Source organism: Berghia stephanieae, chromosome 5 (genome assembly GCF_034508935.2).
Source record: "Berghia stephanieae isolate SIO BIC M18660-M18661 chromosome 5, UCSD_Bste_1.3, whole genome shotgun sequence".
NCBI lineage: Eukaryota > Metazoa > Mollusca > Gastropoda > Nudibranchia > Aeolidiidae > Berghia > Berghia stephanieae.
In genome coordinates, this window is record NC_088364.1 from 78,887,081 (window position 1) to 78,905,331 (window position 18,251).

An 18,251-nucleotide genomic window follows, 5' to 3' on the forward strand; every position below is an offset into this window, starting at 1 on the left:
CCAATAGACGTAAACATAAATGGGTTATTTCCCTTTATAATACAACTGAAAATACTTTATTTTGATTATTTATATTTATAATATTTTTTTTCTTTAATATTTTGTATGAGTCTAATTTTTTAAATTATTATTATTAAATGGGGAGCTGTAAGAACGCTGCAGGCTTTTAAAGAATGCACTAAGACTGTTTTTGGGGTATTCAACTTGTATATCACATAGGTTGGTATTTCCCATATTTGAACCAAAAGTAGTTGTAGTAGTAGTAGTAGTCACCACTGCTACAACCACCGTCACAACATTGACACTGCCACAACCACTACCACCACCATTATCACCACGACCACTAGAGCATCATCACTACAACAACCTATACCAACACTAGCATCAAAACAAGTACCATGGTTGGGGTCTCTTGATCACTTCTTTGGGGTGTTTCGAGTTGTAATAGCCCTTGGTATTGCAATTTCTGAGCCTTTTATTCTACAAATTTAAAGTGATGGCTATCTTGGTGTCTCCCTAAACCAGGTAATATAGTAATCACTAGAGATTGCTGCTCTGGGAAGGTTGACACTCAACCGGCGAGTCTTAGATTGCAAAAAATTAAATTAGCATCTTTTTCAGGCAAACCAGCTTCACCGGTCTGTTTTTCGGGCAAATTGATCCCCGTTAACTTTCACCCGTGATTTCAATCTGCCAGACATAAACTGGGCAGACAGCTCAATCCGAGTAACAGGTACCCAAAAGAGCTTAATTAAACGTTCACGGAAACGGTAAAAGACTGTGGCCTACAACAAATTGTGAAGGACAACACATGAGAAAACTCACTCCTTGACTTGTTTTGTACAAACCACCCATCACATGTTGACAAAGTATGTATCTTACCTGGTCTTAGTGATCATGATATAGGACAAGTTGACAACAGTGTCAAACCTAAGGGAATAAGGCAAGTAAAAAGAAAGATCTATATGTGGAAACATTCAAATGTCCCTAAAATGAAACAGGAAACTAAACACCTTTGCCAATGTATTCTTGGAAAAATTTACATAAGACTGACATTTGTGATCAATGGGAACATTTTACCAGCAACATGAAATCTATCCTAAATGATAATGTACCCCAAAGAATTACAACTTCAAAAACGCACCAACCATGGATAACACGCAAATCAAGAGACTTGTTAAATAGAAAAGCGAACTGTATCTAAAGGCCAAAAAAAACCCCCCAACAACTCTGAAGCAGCAAAAGACAACTTCAAAAAGATCAAAGCAGAAACTCAAAGAGAATGCAGTAGAGCCCACAGAAAGTATGTTGACGATATATTAAATGAAGATAGCAATAACGGTAAACCAAAACTCTGGTCGTATATCAAAAATAAAAATAGAGACAAAAGTGGAATTGATACACTCAAAGACAATAATGGAACATTTCAATCCGATCCAAAAATTGCTGTGAATTGAATTAGCCACTAAGAATATATATATTTTTTAATGACAACTAAATTTTTAAAAATGACAATTAAATTAATAAGAAGAGGACAACCAAATAAATTTCAAAATGACAGGCAAATGCGTAAATGAAAAGATAACAATCAAATGAATAATATAAATGACAACTAACTAAATAAAAAAATGACAACCAATAGATTTTTTTTTGAAATGACAGCTAAATAAATAAAAAAAGATACAAATAAATACATTTTTAAAAAATGACGACCAAATGAAAAAAGAAATGACCAGCACATAAAAAGAAAAGACAAACAAGTACGGAAATAGTAGCCAAATGTAAAGATATATTTAATGATTTGCATTAAGTGTACAATTTCAAGTGCTAGAGATGATCCATTTTTAAAAATCACCCTCTTTAACTTAAGCGTACTAAGGTACTCAATCATATTAACCATTACCTTTATTTACGATATGTATTGCATTTCATTCCAGTCAATGTTGTTCACGTTTTCCATACCTTGTCTTTCACTGGAAGCTTTGTATTATTTTTGCATTATTAATTACAGTTTTTCAAGTAATGATGTTCCTCCATTGCCATAAGGACTTGAATATTTTGTTATGTTTGTGAGACATTGCGAACGTTTCCTCAGATGTTTCCTGTATTTCTTGGTTTTCAGAGTTTCTATGCATTCTAAAATCTTATGATCCAATTGCTTTGCTTTATCGCCATTGTGATAGTGCTGTGTTCAATTTTGTAATTATCGAAGAATAAGAACCAAAATGATACTGCTTCTTCTGCACTATCTATGGTCGGCATCTGTTTGATTTTTGCATATATATAAATTTAGATTCATTTGAGTGCAGCCATTGACCAGTGTTGCCTTTGTTTTCAATTCAATCGGTTACACTCATCACGTGGAGGCTGCGTTTTTAATCCTTTTTGTTGTCATTCAAAGATGGTATATGGATTTGGGTCTAGTAGATTCTAAGTCTTCATTTACATTCCGAGTGCTTGTTGTAAGGATGAGGCCTTTAGCTAAAAGTGAAGTCGGTCATGTTAGAGAAGTTTACTGTGAAATAAAGAATAAGTTTGGATTCTAATGACTTGAAACTATGATGAAGTGAAATGTTAGAATACAGATGGTGTGGAGATCAAGCTCACTGACAGCATTTTTTTTCCTAAAAGTTGATGTTGCTGGAAAAAAGCATTATGTACTTAATTGTACTGATGGGATTAGTTATAGGAGTTTTATGTTTGTCTGAAAATTTACCTCGTTTTTAACTTTTTGTCAGTTTCATCACTGTGCAGTCGTAAAAGAAAAGAAGCAAGAAGGGGGGGGGGGGGGGGGGCTTCATAAAATTATGGAAATATGCAAAAAATATGTAAATGATTGCACAGCAACATTATTGTGACAATTGAGATACATTCCAGATGTAATGTTCCTTCTAACCTACCTGGTGAATAAACGAAGCTTTGTGAATGACATTGAGTGTTAATCTGTGGAAATGCGTTTTGTATGTTTATATTCATATACAATGTTTAAAACATGTTTTGAAGCCTTTGACATTGCAATAAAATTCTTTTTCCCATCCGCTCACCCTTATGTACACAATGTTTTATCATGTTAAAACAAGAGTTATAAGGGGAAAATTATAATCCGTGTGCAATCTTGTACTCTATGTCTGTTGCACATATTTAAGAATGAATGAGAGAGGAGAAATTTAAATAAAGAGAGGAAAATTTTAAAATTTCAAGTTTCCAGAATTACCCTAACATTTTTAGAAATACTCTCAAACCAATGCAAAATATTATTCATGACAACATTGTTAAGTCAAGCCCGTAATTGCGTTTAGTTATCAGATCTGCAAATGTATGCATGTTGGGTCTAACAAGCCCTTACGACGAGTTATACAGCTTGTGCTGTGTGAGTGTTATATCCAGTGATGATACTTTTCCGCGGATCCGCGGAAATCCGCGGTTTTCCTCCTCAGATCCTCGATCCGCGGATATTTCCTTCATTTCCTCCTTTTACTTTTACTTTTTTTTTTAATATTTAGACCTGCATGTGTGCCGACAATTGTCGGTTTTCCGACAATCACGGTAGTTGCGATCTCCCGGATCACTTATTTTTATTTTATTGCTAAAGTAATCTGATTGCGAGTGACGTCAATTGTCGGAGTGTCGGCGAGCCCCAACTCGACCGGCGGCGAACAGTCAAGTGCCGACAAATGGGCGTCGGGTTGCCGACAATCGGCACTTTCAAGCCCTCGTTACGCTCGTTCGGCAATTATCGGGAAACTCCGCTAGTCTTCGATTCGACCGCAACTCTTCATTGTCTGAAAAACGAGTAGTGTGTCGATATAATCGAGCATGCGCAGTTCGTTAACTTTCGTTTTCATACTTTCGGTATTCCATTCAAGTAACTTTTGTTTGTTCAATTGAACGTTGCTACATTTCAATTTTATTCGCTCTATCAATAAACTTTCGGGATTTGTCGTTGTATATTTTGATCTATTACTCTTTTACATTATTTTTTGTTATCATGCCTGAACAATTCTTTGACCGTTCGTCGGATCTGAAGTCAGTTGAGAATGGTGTTCGAAATCTATTCAAATGGAATTGGCGATGATTTTCTTTTGGCGTACGTGAGAAAGCCAGCCCAGCCGGGTGCTGCATTTTGTATATTTTTTTTTTTTTTGCCAGTGGATTAAAGTCTAATGATTGGGATGGTTATTGCTCTTTAGAGTTAGAGATAAGATCAATTATTCCAGGTTAAAAACTACTGTGGGGGTCCGATTACGGTGGCAAAGGAAAATCATTCATAAAGAGGCATTCTCACAGACAGTCAAAGTCAAAGTGAGTAACACAAGAGAGAAAAAAGAAAAACACCTCAGTCGTTGACGGCTGTTTTCACTGCTGAGACAGAGACTCATCCTCTCTCCAAGCTTCACAAGATTTCTTAACTCACTCAATCCTCGCCCTAGCCCAGTCTGTAGGTAGACAGGTGCCGATTAGCCATTGGACAAGTGAAGCGCAACTTTATTTGTATAACACAATTTCATATAATTATAATCACTGTTGCATTATTTTTCACAGTATATGAACGGCTCTGGTATCATTTTAAAGGGCAGAGATCAAGATTTCTTTTGATGTGATAGTGATAGAAATCAATGTTGACATATTGTATCAAAAATTATAATTTGATAAAAATAACATCATTTTAAAACTTTTGAAATCTTTTTCAAAATTGAGATAGCAAAAAAAAATAAAAGAGAAGGCATCTAGATAAATCATTTGTCTGTGTCTATATCAAATTTCATAAAGATTGAAGGCAGTGCAGTATGTTTAATGTTGACCACAAGTGACCAACCCTCTTTTCTCTATGCTAAGATCCCGTTTTAATCAGTAGTCACCTTATCGAGAGGCTTCCCAGTGGGGAATTCTCAATCAATTTTGAGCTTTTTGTAAGACTAAATTTAGAGTAGTAAAATCATCATAACTTTGGAACCGTTTATCCTAGATCCAAAAGTAAGGTATCTTATTAAATGTTTTTTAAAGGCCTATCTGTCTATGTAAAAAATAATTATTAATTTTTATTTTTGAAAAAATATCAAACTATCACTCTACCTCCATGCTGTCCCTTGTCCCTATAAATGTTTGGTACTTTTTAACATTTTAATATAAATATATTCGGTAGGACAATCCAAAAGAAAATGTATATGACTAAGTACTGAGTTACAAAATAAAAGATCCGGTAATGCGATATGTGTGAAAAAGTTCAGACAATTTGGTCAGGACTCGCATGCAGGTCTATTAATATAATAAATCTTTAAAAAATACCTCCTTTAAAAAAAAATATATATATATATATATATATATATATATATATATATATATATATATATATATATATAAAAATTTCCTCCTTTTACTGGACTCCGGGCGTTTTAAAATTGTACTCAAAAGAAGTCATCCTGCCTACTTTCCTGTGGTGCAAGAATGTTCTTGGTGAGTTTTCCGTTTTTCCGAGACTTTTCCTCCTTTTTGACTTTTTGTGAGTATCATCACTGTATATCTCAGTTTCTATGGCGCTTCTAAATTGGACAAAAGTAACCATTTTCTTTCTTATTTTTGTTTTTGGATAGGATGTTAGTCCATTACAAAGTACAAAGATCCAACAGATCTTCCAACATACCTAGCTGCCCAATCACTGCTGGGTGAACTGGGGGTTCAGATAAAAAAATAAAATCTTGACAGCACCTGGGGTCCATAACCATCCCTTAATCATAATAAGTGTGTTTTACTGCTGCTGTATCAGAATCCACCAAGTATGTTGTATCACATATAAATATGTATGTTTTAAGCGAATGTTTGATTTCTCAATGTTTGTAAAATTCTTCAAATGGTATGATTGCAGTCACTGGTTGATGTATATGCCAAAACGGATTATTGGAAATGTTTTCAATACTTTGCATTTATTTAACATTGATCCAATATAATATGTTCTTTTCAAATATTGTTCAATGACCTTACAACATCATGAATAAAATTTATTGCTTTGTTGTATGCACCATTTACAAAATGTATTATTACTTTAGTTATTTGATTTTCATGGTTTGTTTGGGTTTTTTTCTTTACATAATACAAAAAGAAATATTAATCAGATATTTTTGTTTCTATTTGATGAATACGAATTGAGAAAACATGTTATATATGTACGATGGAGATTTTAATTGATATTTAATTTCTAGTCACCATTGAAATTTATTTGTCTTTTTTTCCCCCCTAAAATTGACAGGTAACCTTTCAAATCTCTGACCAATGTTATGTGGATGTCGTTTATAATGATTTATTAAACAACCTGGCCACACAACTGTTGTCTGTTCTGATTACCTCAACACCAAATGGCTCAGTTACAAAGTCAGAGGTCAAAAGTTCTTAGCCTCTACCGACAAATTCTTCGTTTGTCGAAGACATGGAAGTCTGCCTCAGGCCAGGCAAGTGAAATTGAGGCAGAGAAGAAGTACATCCATGATGAGGCACAGCGACTATTTAGGAAAAATAAAGAGGTATTTGTGACAATTTACTTTACACCCTAGACATATTGAATAGATTGTTCAGGGCTTGCCAAATTGAGCTTATCTTAAGCTTTGTCTCCCAAGCACACACATTTCCCCCCCCCCCCCCCCCCCCCCCCCCCCCAAAACATATACTGCGTATTTCTTTTTATAGTTGATTAAATTAATTTTGTTTGAAATTCTTGTTAAAAATCCACTTCATTAGCTGGAGATATGTCTAGTAAATATGATAACCTGAATATTTTTCAGCATGGTATGGCACCATCTTATCTTACTGAATTGGTGTATGTGTGGTCGGTCACTCTCATTTTAAGATTTTTTGCTTAACATATTTCTCTTACTAGATTTGGTAGGCACTAGGTAAGAGATCAGTCTCTATTGTTGACCCCAAATTTTGGAACTCACCAAATCCGAGGGTCACAATGCGAGTAAATTTCAAAATTTGTAAGCTCTTTATGTTTGTTGAAAGCGGTCTAAGTACATTTGTAGTGACCTCGCCCTCCTTTTATTTTTAATGTTTATATTTTTAAGTACTCATTAAATACCCAAATTTTAGCCATCTTCAAAATGTAAAATGTATGTAATAATTTTAAGCACTATAAGATTTTTTTAATGGATATATGTGCCAAATATATTGATTGTTATTATCATGATTATTTCCCTTCAATATGGATTGATAAATATATATATAGTTATAAGAAGAAAAAATATATCTCAATTGACTGCTTATAATTTTTGTCAGATGTTTGTGGGTTTAAAAGAAGATGAATATCGGAAAGAAAAAAACAGTTTTATACTTGCCATTCTGGTAAATGCATCATGAGGTGGCTATTATTATTCACTCATACAACATGCTTCAATTTGATTTTCACATGATTTCATGACATGATGATGACCTATAATGATATATTTGTTGATCACTATTATACAGGCAATGCCTTCTTTAAGTACACTGTCATTTAGCACGTTTCAGAATCAAGGGTGCTAAATAACTCTTACCAAATTTTTGCCATATAAACTATACACCTTTAATCACGGTAACTTCGGCTTTCGGCACTCTTAATTACAAGATCATATATGATTCGATTGTTAATTTTTATTGTTATCCGCTAACTTCTATGATCTGGAGTTTGTCCAAAATATGTTGGAAAGGAAGCGACCCCTATGAGAGTAGGAAGATGACAAAATGGAAGTAGTGACCAAAATGCCTCGGATCTGTTTCAAGGCTTGAAGAACACTAATCGTTTTTTTTATGGAATCAACTGGTCTTGCATCTCAAACTAAATTTGAGGCAATTACAAGAGCTGTGAAACGAACAGAGCACTGTTTAACATCGCAAGCAATGCTCCATTCCTGAATTCTTTTCACCAATACCAAATTCTCCCCTATGACAATTTACTCCATGTTTTGCGAAATTGAGTGTTTTTATTCAATTTTTACCATCATGAGTTCTGATAATAAAAATAGAATTAAAGAAAACGAAAAAAAAAAAATAAATCAAAAACAATCATATACAAAAAGGATGGGTAATGCAGCAACATCTCAATGTGTTACACGATCACAACCAACTAACAAATGGAATTACGAATGAAATTGAATTCATGGAAATCTTTGGTTTATGTCTACTTCAAACTTATGCACACGTTGGCATTAAACTCGCCTAAAACTCCTCCTGACGAGCGTGCTTTAAGGCAGCATAAAGTGTACCAAATTATGATAAATTTATGACTTTGATATTGGTCTTCCAACACTTGCTTGCATATACCATCTGAAATATATTTATTATCCCTGAGTAAATTCTTTGTTTTTATTTTGATTGTGAAATAAAATGAAATTATAACAATGAATATCAACTTGTTTACATTTTTCCTTCCATGTAGGAAAAGTCGTCTGAGAAAATTGATGATTTTATAAAAGAGGCTGAGATAAGAATTGGATTAGGTGAGTTGGGAGGTTGGTGAGTTGATGCGATCACGAAATTTCGCATTTGAGGTTGATAGATATTATTTCTTTTTCCGTAACATCACCAAACCCCCCCCCCCCCCCCCCCCCCCCCCCCCCCCCCGTAAAAGGAGAATAATCTGAATAATTTTGAAGGATTGAGGAAACATTCATACAAGTTGTTATCAATTCTGGATCAGAAATTTGGTGAATTGACGGGAACCTCAGATACTGACAATGCAATCACGTATTGCATGAGTATTTTCTCAAAGAGTTATCTGGTATATATGGACAAAGCCGGATATGGACATTGGGGAAATAAATGAAAGAGGAAGAATCTATCTGAACCAATTCCACAATAGCTCTCTGTGATTATTTTTCAAGCTGTCATGTACAAAACTTATTTTTACATATTGTTTCCAATGGAGCTAATTGACTAATGTAAATAAATTTTTTAAAAGTAATTAAAATAAAAAGAAAGTTGAAATGTATATTTTTCATTTGTAAACTGGTTAGATTTAATGGAATGATAGGGAAGAAAAGTTTGATGTCAATGAACTGCTTCCTATCTCATTAAAAGAGTAAAACCACTCACCAGTGGATTGAATACATACCTTATGTAAGTGATCTTCTGGTTTCAGAGTGATAGCATCTAATTTTTTTAGTCTAAATAAATTCAAGTCGCCAATAAAGATCATCCATCCTCGCTCTTTTATTTCCTGCTACTAAAATAGTTATGCCACCATAAGATTCAATATGTAACCTGTATTCATTATAATAATCCTCCAAAGGACTGGTTACATACACACTTACAATGATTTTGAAACCAGAAAAGTAGAAGGTGTGGCGTCACGAATTTTTTCCCCTATTATTTCAACATGAAAAAAAAATGAAAGAAAAAGAGTTTAAAAGACAAACAAATAAACAATAGACAAAAATATAAAAAGAGCTAAAAAGGGGAGAAAAAAAAGTAAGATAAGAACAAAGAAAACAAAATAAATAACAAGGACAGAAAAAAAAATTAAACAAAACAATAAAACCTGAAGAAAGAAAAACAAATATGAAGACTGAACTGAAAGAAAAAAAAAAAGGAAAAAGAAAACGTGTTCCATAAAATTTAACGGGGTAAAAAATCTTTTTAATGGGCCAATGACAGTTCCAAGCCTGTAGCCAGGATAATAAATTGTTAGCCTGGTAACCCAGAGGAAAAAGGTTTTTAATGTCTCTAAGATAAACATTATTCAAGAAGTTGTATGGAGATAAAGGTAGTTTAAAAAATTGTATGTTCATTATTTCGCCGAATTAAGAGTACTTCACTCGTTCACATGTATGGGAAATCTATCAAATCTGATTTTCATTCATTTGAATGCAACGGGGCTTTTTAAAGGAAGGAAACAAAATAGAATTAGTAGAATTAAGAAGGAATGGCTAATTTATAAATTTTACCCATGTCCTCAAATCAGGTTAATTCCAAGGGGGTTTTGAAGATGAAAACTGAAATAAACCAGCAAAAAATATGAGACTTTGGTAAAATTGTATTTGAAGAAAAGAAGAGGGAGACAGAGGATAGATTACATTGATAATCTGAACAGATGGATTGGTGGAGGAGGAACAGGAATCGAGCTATTGAGAATATCTGAGGACAGATATGGTTGGAGAGACATGATCGCCGATATCTGCAACAGGCCTGGCACTTGATGATGATGATTTGTTCTATTTCGGAGAAAGAATATAGTCTTTTAAAGAACAAAATAATTAAATTTCACGATTTAGATTATTTAAACTCGATATTCAGTTTTTGACATTGGTTAACTCCGACGTATTACCAGATTGAGATGACGAGTCACATCTATAGCACAAGGTGTTGTTCTAATTTCAGCTGATTGTAGAATTGATGTAAAGAGTCTCCTGAAACAAACCTAGTAGTATCATTCTTTAACATTGAGATATATGTGTCGTGAGTAGTCTATAATTAGTACCTCAGGATGCCCAGCTAACATCCCCTGACGAGTCAGGCTGCCAGTCCAGTTTGACTTACAAAATACTTGGTGTTCAAATCTGCTGCCGGAGGTACCGGCCTATGACCGGGACACTCGCGTTTACTGTTCAGACAAGGGTACAGTAGAACACACTTGTAACAATACAAGCAGGCTTGAATAATGAACGCTTTCTGTTACTCGATTTCCACCATGTTATTACAGTATTTCCCCTTAAACAATGAATCACTGATATAAATAGCTTTTTTTTCTGGTGCAGTTTCTTCTTTATATCCATGTTTGATTTTACTGTGTTGCATGGGCAGAACCATTAGAAAATGGCTGACTGTAATATGGCGTTTAATTAGTTAATTTTGTACGGGATTCGACTGTTCAAGTGGCCTCAATATAATTTTATGAATCAATTGAAAATGCACCGAATATAGTAGAAATGCTTTACAAGAGCACATGGGAAGTATTGGCATAATCAAAGGTCTTGAGAGATTTCAAGGTCAACATCTTTTTAAAAATGACTCTATCATACACTGGATGGGGTCCTTTTTTAAACTTCCACTGTCTTCTATTCTGTCTTCTTTATCAATTTTCCTTCTCCATGTTGCTCTCTCTCTCTCTCTCTCTCTCTCTCTCTCTCTCTCTCTCTCTCTCTCTCTCTCTCTCTCTGTTCTGGAATTAGATTGCTCAGTTTTATTCCTGTTCCTGGCAGGAGTGGGGTTCCCGATAGCTCAGTTGGTAGAGATTTTGCTTTACAAACAAAGGGACAAGATCAATACCGGATATAGTTGAGATTTTTTCTGACCCTCTGTCCACCTGACAGTAATTGGGTTGCTGGGTCTGTTAGACTTTGGGGAAAGTACTTTGCAAAAGGGTAGCAAGCAATTGCTATAGTCTGCTTCTGAAGTTCACGCTATAGAAATCGGGATAAATCCATAGGCCCAATGGCCTGGTGGGGGTCCTTTGCTGGGAGGGAGATTGTCAACTGTATAGCACGTTAAAAAAATAATTGAGAAATTATATTTCTTTCCTCTTAAATCATCTTTGTTATTTACAATTATAAATTATTATTATTCGTTTTGAATATATTGTATTTTGTAAACATATGAGTATATCCTTCATAGCAGGATCCTTTGCTTGTGCTTGGACGAGACTTTAAGGTAAAGTCAAAATAGGCACATTGGTGAATTATTCATGCAATCTTGTGTTCCCAATTTGAACCAGTCCCCTTTGTCTCCCTTTTTTTTTCTTTAGTGCTTTTACTTTTAACAGCAGATCTACAACTTTCCCTCTATTATCATCCTTTTTACTGGTGCTGAAATGACCGTAGTGTCGCAAGCGCCATAAATTCCTTAAGAACAAACATGCATATATAATATCATTTAGTAGAAGATATTGTTTTGACATAATACAAGGAAGTCAAAGAACATAATTTATCCAACCAGCGCCCGTTGAGCACTAAGTCTTAAGTCTTTGAAGAGTCAGAAATGTCAAGGAAAGATCAAGAAACGCCGCCTTTACTTTACTTCATTTTATTACCATCTCCACCCTCACTCACAATTTAAAAAGAAAAAATGCCTCTGTGCACGTTAACAACCACAAAAAGAAATTGAATCATAATGCGCATGCAGTAATGTAATCAGTGGATCCCAGATATATCTATTTTATAATGTTGTCTTGATCACTACAAAGGCTACTCATTGTTCACTTTCTTTTGGTGATCATCCTCATTCTCTGTGACGTCATTTTTTTTTTTTTTTGGAAGATTCCGGCTTGTATTCCCCAAGGATTTCACATTTCCTTTCTCCCCATCATTTTGATCTGGAAGTCTCAAATTTCATTTGATATATATGGGATATTTATACTATTTATTGCTTTTCTGCTAAGCGTTTGCCTGAATATTTTTATTACATCCTATGCCATTTAATTGTTGTATTTTTTTTATTCTCTTTTTCTTTATCAATCTTCAGCCCAACACTATGGAAACCCTTATCCTAGATTGGTAGGTCGTTTTTTTAGGTATCTACTACATATCTCAATCTTAGAACAAAATAAATGTAACAACTGTAATAAAGCAAATTGTATGCAAATATGAATATTTCGACTTAAAATTTAAGTAAATTCCTATCAGTTACTCAGCAAATCACAAAAAACAATATTTCTCTTTAATTGTGAGTTTTCTATCCAATTTTCTGTCATCTCATTGAAACTACGTACGCATTCTTCAGTTTATTTATATATACATACAATTACAATAAAGTCGTAAATACTAAATTGTGCAGAACAATTTTTAATATGACTCCTTATTTTTTATTCTTATAAATCATGTCTATTTAGTGTATATAATGATCCAGGAATGTTGTACTAATGAAGTAATTTATCTGATCTTCAACGTTCTTGTCGTCTTTGTACCTTTAAGTAATATAAGCTCTGTTAAAACTTCTCAAATTTAAACTTTTGTCGTTAGTATTAGTTTAAGTACAAGAGAGGAACATGATATGTCAGTATGCTTGAAACTGTTTTAAATTGTTTTTACCCCCTCTCAGATGAATATCCCTCAGCATGTTCTAGCTCCTCACGGACAGTCCAGCCTAAAGAAAGCCCAGCATAGAGCCATGAAACAGGCCACACCTATTTACTTAAAATCCTATGATGACGTCGATGATAGATGACGTCAAGATAATTATACTGTAGTTTTATTTTGAATGAGCTCTTTATGAGTTGAGTTTCAGTTGATCAAAATGTGCAGTTGAATAGAATGGTTCGAGTCAGTCTGAGACCACTATGAACACTTAACGATCATAATGCAAAATAGTCAGATATTTTATTGTTAAGACAGGTGCTTGGACTTTATATTCACACTCCGACTCAAATATAAAGAATCTCGTGGGACTGTTAGTTGTGAATGTTAAAATAAATCGTTCGTTTTATGGATGTTAAAGTTTAACTTAAACAAGGGTCACAATCCTGAATACCCTATATTTAAATTTTCAATATTACCAGTTCTTTCCCTTGGTTACTTCGACTTGCAATGCCGAGCATACTGAGTTGTGCTTTGCCTTTTGTGAGATAAAGAAGACCCTTCATTCACGTGTTATTATTGACATTGGCATTAGGTGCAAAAGAGTGCAATGGTCATGTAAGGCGATGTTTTTGCTTTTTTGATTAGACCACACGAGTTGGTTGTATCTGTGTAAAATAGATAGTCCGACGATGACGTCACTCTGGTCTTTGCTATTGTTTTTTGCCATCCGCGTTTATGAGTAATGCTCACTGAACTGTATTAACCCGACTATAAACGTTCATGGATACACACAGTTTTGTGTGTTGGTCCGTTATACTTCCGGATGGCAATGTTATGAGCTTCTTAGCCAAGCGCATACTATCTACTATAGGAAACTTAGTTTGTAAGGTGCGAGTTTGTTATAAACGAATTGAAAGTATGCAGTACTTGTGTAAATCAGGATTGTTGATTTGTTTCGTTCTATTCCCAGGCACAGATATATCTAGAATATATAGTTTTCCAAATGCTATTGGATACGTCAAAAAAAAAAAAAAACCCAACCTTTATACTGTTTTTATGATATCCAGTTAGGAGTGTAAACTGTGTAATGAACATGATCTATTTTATGAATGCAAAGTGCCTAGAGTTTGTAATCGGGGTTATGCCCTATACAAATATTATTTATTATTATTATTATTATTCTTGTTGTCATCATTATTATCTTAATCCCAGATTCAGATAGCTCAGTTGGTAGAGTACTCGCCTCACAATCAAAGGAACTGACATCAGTCCTTGGTATTGGTATGATACTCTAGCATTCTGTCCAAAAGGTAGCTAGGCAACTTATACTTATGTCTCTTTAAAGCTTCAGCAAGAGGAGAGTCTTGATACACGACCTTAGTCTCTGAACATCAAGATGCTTTTTTTGTTATAATCATTTGTTTTAGTTTTACTTTATTTTTTTTTTTTCCAGTCTACAATTTCTAGCAGCTTAATTATTCTCTTTGGCTTCAGTGAAACCATACAGTCAAACCTTGTTATACCCCCCTTTCCCCCACCTCACTTTTACTTCGAACCTGCCTTAATAACAAGCACACTTGTCATACAATGATAAATAAAATGAAATTATTAATAAACCAATCGTTGTCCTCCTACTTGTTTTATGTTTATACATACTGTACACCTTTCTCGCGCATTTGAAAGTGTAAAGGGCTTTCATCAATGTACTTCTGCCCGTTATAGATAGAATGCGCTTGGCCAAGGAGTTCACAACATTGCCATCCGGAAGTATAACGGACCAACACACAAACTCTGTGTAACCATGAACTTTTATAGTCTGGTTAATACAGTTTAGTGAGAACAACTCACAAACGCGGATGGCAAAAACAATAACAAAGGCCTGAGTGACGTCATCTGCATACTATCTATAAGTTGGCATACCTTTTTTTTTGTTTTTCTTTTAGTCCTATCTGTACTACGACAGCGAATAGCGCTGGAACCTATTACTATTAGCCTCGAAATAGGAGAGCCCCTATCACCAGCGCTTACTATTAGCCACTGGTGTTATCACACACAGGGTCCCTACCACCAGCGCTATCTCATGAGGAGTCCCTACCACCAGCGCTATTGCTATTATCCTGGGTGGGGTTCCTGACCTCCCATAGTGGGCAGGGGGTACATACTGTGTCTTCTATCCCCTTATATCTGTTTTCCAACATGCTTTCTGTCTTTGTCTTGGAATGAGATTACAGTACTTGGTTTTGTCCTGGCCCTGGCAGGAGTCCTAGCTGGGAGGGAAACAGTCAAATGCATAGATATTGTTTTGGGAGATGATATTTGTTTTCTTTGTAAATCATCTTTCTGTTATGTATTATGATATTTGTTATTTTCAATGTATAATGTAAGCATTTGAGTGTATTCCTCTTTGTTGGATTTTGTTCTTGTGTCCGGATGAGACATAGGTGATCTCAAACTAAGTACATTGATGGTATGCTCTTGGAATCTACATCTGATCCCTATTTGTTCCCAGTTCCCCTTTGTCTTACTTTTTCTTGGGTGCTTTAATTTTAATTCTAGAACTTTTTACTATCCCATTTTCTTCCTTTTTACTGGCGCTGATATAACCTAAATGTGTTGCAAGCGCCGTAAAACCCTTAAAAACTCAAACTCATTGCTATTATCCACGGAGTCCCTACCATCAGCACCATTACCCACTGGAATCCCTTTCATCAGTGATATTAGCCACCAAGTCCCTACCACCAGTTTTATCCCACACAGAGTCCCTACCACCAGCGCTATTGCTCTGACATGGCGTTTTTTTTGCCCCAAAAAATCCCAAATTTTGCAATCTAAAAACAGCAATATTAGCAAAAAGTTGCGATTTATTTTCCAAAAAACCCATAATTTGTTCATGAAAGAGAAAGGTATGTAAAGTGAGTTATGGATTATTTCGTCAGCATCTCCTGTCTGTCATCTGCATTTTTTGCAGCCGCAAATATCAGGGCGATCCGCAAATTTTGGCAAATTTCCCTAAATTGGCAAATCGTGGCAAATTTTGGGAAAATTGGCAAATCGCGTGGCAAATTTTGGGAATAAAAAAGAAACGAAAACAAAATTACGAAAAAAAAAAGTGCGAAACTTGAGAAATGTTGCAGCTTTGCCTGGGCCCAAACCAAGGGAAGCTACTCTCTATGGATAATGATCCTTTAAAATCTTAGTAACAACGCTATTCACAGTCATTTCATTAAATTAATAAATGCAGCCTCCTTAAATGTAATAAATTGTCTTTTATATATATCTTTTTCTGTATCGCATAATGTTAATTTTTACTGAAACGCTTAGTTCTCCTCGGCAAATTTTGGGGTTTCTTTTGGCAAATTTTAGGTCCCAATTTGGCAAAAAATGCAGATGACAGTCCTATGGTCAATCAACACATTTTGTGTATCTGATTAGTCCCTTCAATGTGTGCTGCTGATGTCGGATAATATATGTTTGGGAGGGGGGTTGACCGAATTATTATTATTATGGTGACTCCACTTTGTAAGGTCAATGACCTTGGTAATATTATATGTTGGCTTCAATCGGTAATAATATTATTGTTGAGTATGGTCAGCTTCTTTCCCTATATTAAATTTTAGCCCTGTGTGTGCGTGTACCGGCACGCGCGTTTGTTTGATTAGGTGTGTGTGGGGTGGGGGAGGAGGGTCCTGACAAGGTTAAATCCATCCATTCAATGCTTTGCTCTGAGACGGCCAGGACTGTGTGTTCTCTATTATTATTTGACCCCATTCTTAGTCTTTACACAATCTGTACATTTTTACACATTTTATATTTTATCATTTGAGTACTTTAAGATTGTCTATTACATTTTCTGTTGCAAAGCATGTCGTAGTCAATAACAGAAAGTTGATTCCGCTTTTTCTTTAAATGTATTCTGATTCCTCTTTGGGGCTATGCGCCTCTGATGACTACAGGAATCTACTTCTCTGGTTAATTCAACACGGCCAAGCAACGACTGCGAATAGCGCACGATATGAAGGGCCATAACTTATTCTAGATTGGTTTGCTTTGTTCACATGCGTTATTGCTCATTTGGTTACACTCCGGTTAAGTTGATTTTCGGATAAGTCGATTTTCCCCCGGTTCCCCTGGGCATCGTCTTACCCGGAGTCTACTGTATTTTGTTTGTTTTGAAGGGTTTTACGACGCTAGCAACACAGGTCATATCAGCGCCAGTAAAACTTTACTAAAAGGGAAGAAAATGGGATAGTAAAAAGTTCTAGAATTACAATTAAAGCACCCAAACGAAAGTAAGACAAAAGGGAACTAGGAACAAATGTAGATTCCAAGAGCATACCACCAATGTACTTAGTTTGAGATCACCTATAACTGTAAGTCTCATCCGGACACAAGCACAAAATCCAACAAAGAGGAATACACTCAAATGCTTACATTATACATTCAAAATAAAAAATACAATTATACATACGAGAGATGTTTGTTTGTTTGTTTTTAAGGGTTTTACGGCGCTTGCAACACATTTAGGTTATATCAGCGCCAGTAAAAAGGAAGAAAATGTGATAGTCGAAAGTTCTAGAATTACAATTAAAGCACCCAAGAGAGAGTAAGACAAAAAGGAATTGGGAACAAATAGGGAACAGATGTAGATTCCAAGAGCATACTATCAATGTACTTAGCTTGAGATTACCTATAAGTCTCATCCGGACACAAGCACAAAATCCAACAAGGAGGAATACACTCAGATGCTTACATCATACATTGAAAATAAATATAATAATACATAACAGAGAGATGATTTACAAGGAAAAAAATATCATCTCTCAAAACAATAACTATGCATTTGACTGTTTCCCTCCCAGCCAGGACTCCGGCCAGGGCCAGGACAAAACCAAGTAATCTCATTCCAAGACAAAGACAGAAAGCATGTCGGAAAACAGACATAAGGGGATAGAAGACATAGTATGGACCCCCCTGCCCGCTATGGGAGGTCAGGATATACGAGAGATGATTTACAAGCAAAAAATATCATCTCCCAAAACAATAACTATGCATTTTACTGTTTCCCTCCCAGCCAGGGGCAGGACAAAACCAAGTAATCTCATTCCAAGACAAAGACAGGAAGCATGTTGGAAAATAGATATAGGGGGATAGAGGACACAGTATGTAACCTCCCTGCCCACTATGGGAGAATGGGATGTCAGGAACCCCTCCCAGTCCCAAAACTCTTAACTATATATTTGACCCAGAGACGCCAACTTAAAATTTGGCTCACAG

At 35.2% G+C, this 18,251-nt stretch overlaps 1 protein-coding gene across 2 annotated transcripts in view; it reads left to right on the forward strand.

Annotated features, from left to right (window-relative positions):
- LOC144973666 (LYR motif-containing protein 1-like) overlaps positions 1–14,597 on the forward strand; it is a 28,473-nt gene extending 13,876 nt beyond the window's left edge. Inside the window, exons 1-5 of one of the 2 annotated variants that reach the window (XM_078916399.1) lie at positions 5,363–5,454; positions 6,245–6,515; positions 8,405–8,465; positions 12,424–12,455; positions 13,000–14,597. In XM_078916399.1, the coding sequence (XP_078772525.1) occupies positions 6,351–6,515; positions 8,405–8,465; positions 12,424–12,455; positions 13,000–13,125 (384 nt within the window). In that variant the 5' untranslated portion in view covers positions 5,363–5,454; positions 6,245–6,350 and the 3' untranslated portion in view covers positions 13,126–14,597. Of the gene's footprint in view, positions 1–5,362; positions 5,455–6,244; positions 6,516–8,404; positions 8,466–12,423; positions 12,456–12,999 lie in introns of those variants that run through there. The other variant, XM_078916398.1, reaches the window with a different exon arrangement.
- The last annotated feature ends 3,654 nt before the right edge of the window (positions 14,598–18,251 follow it).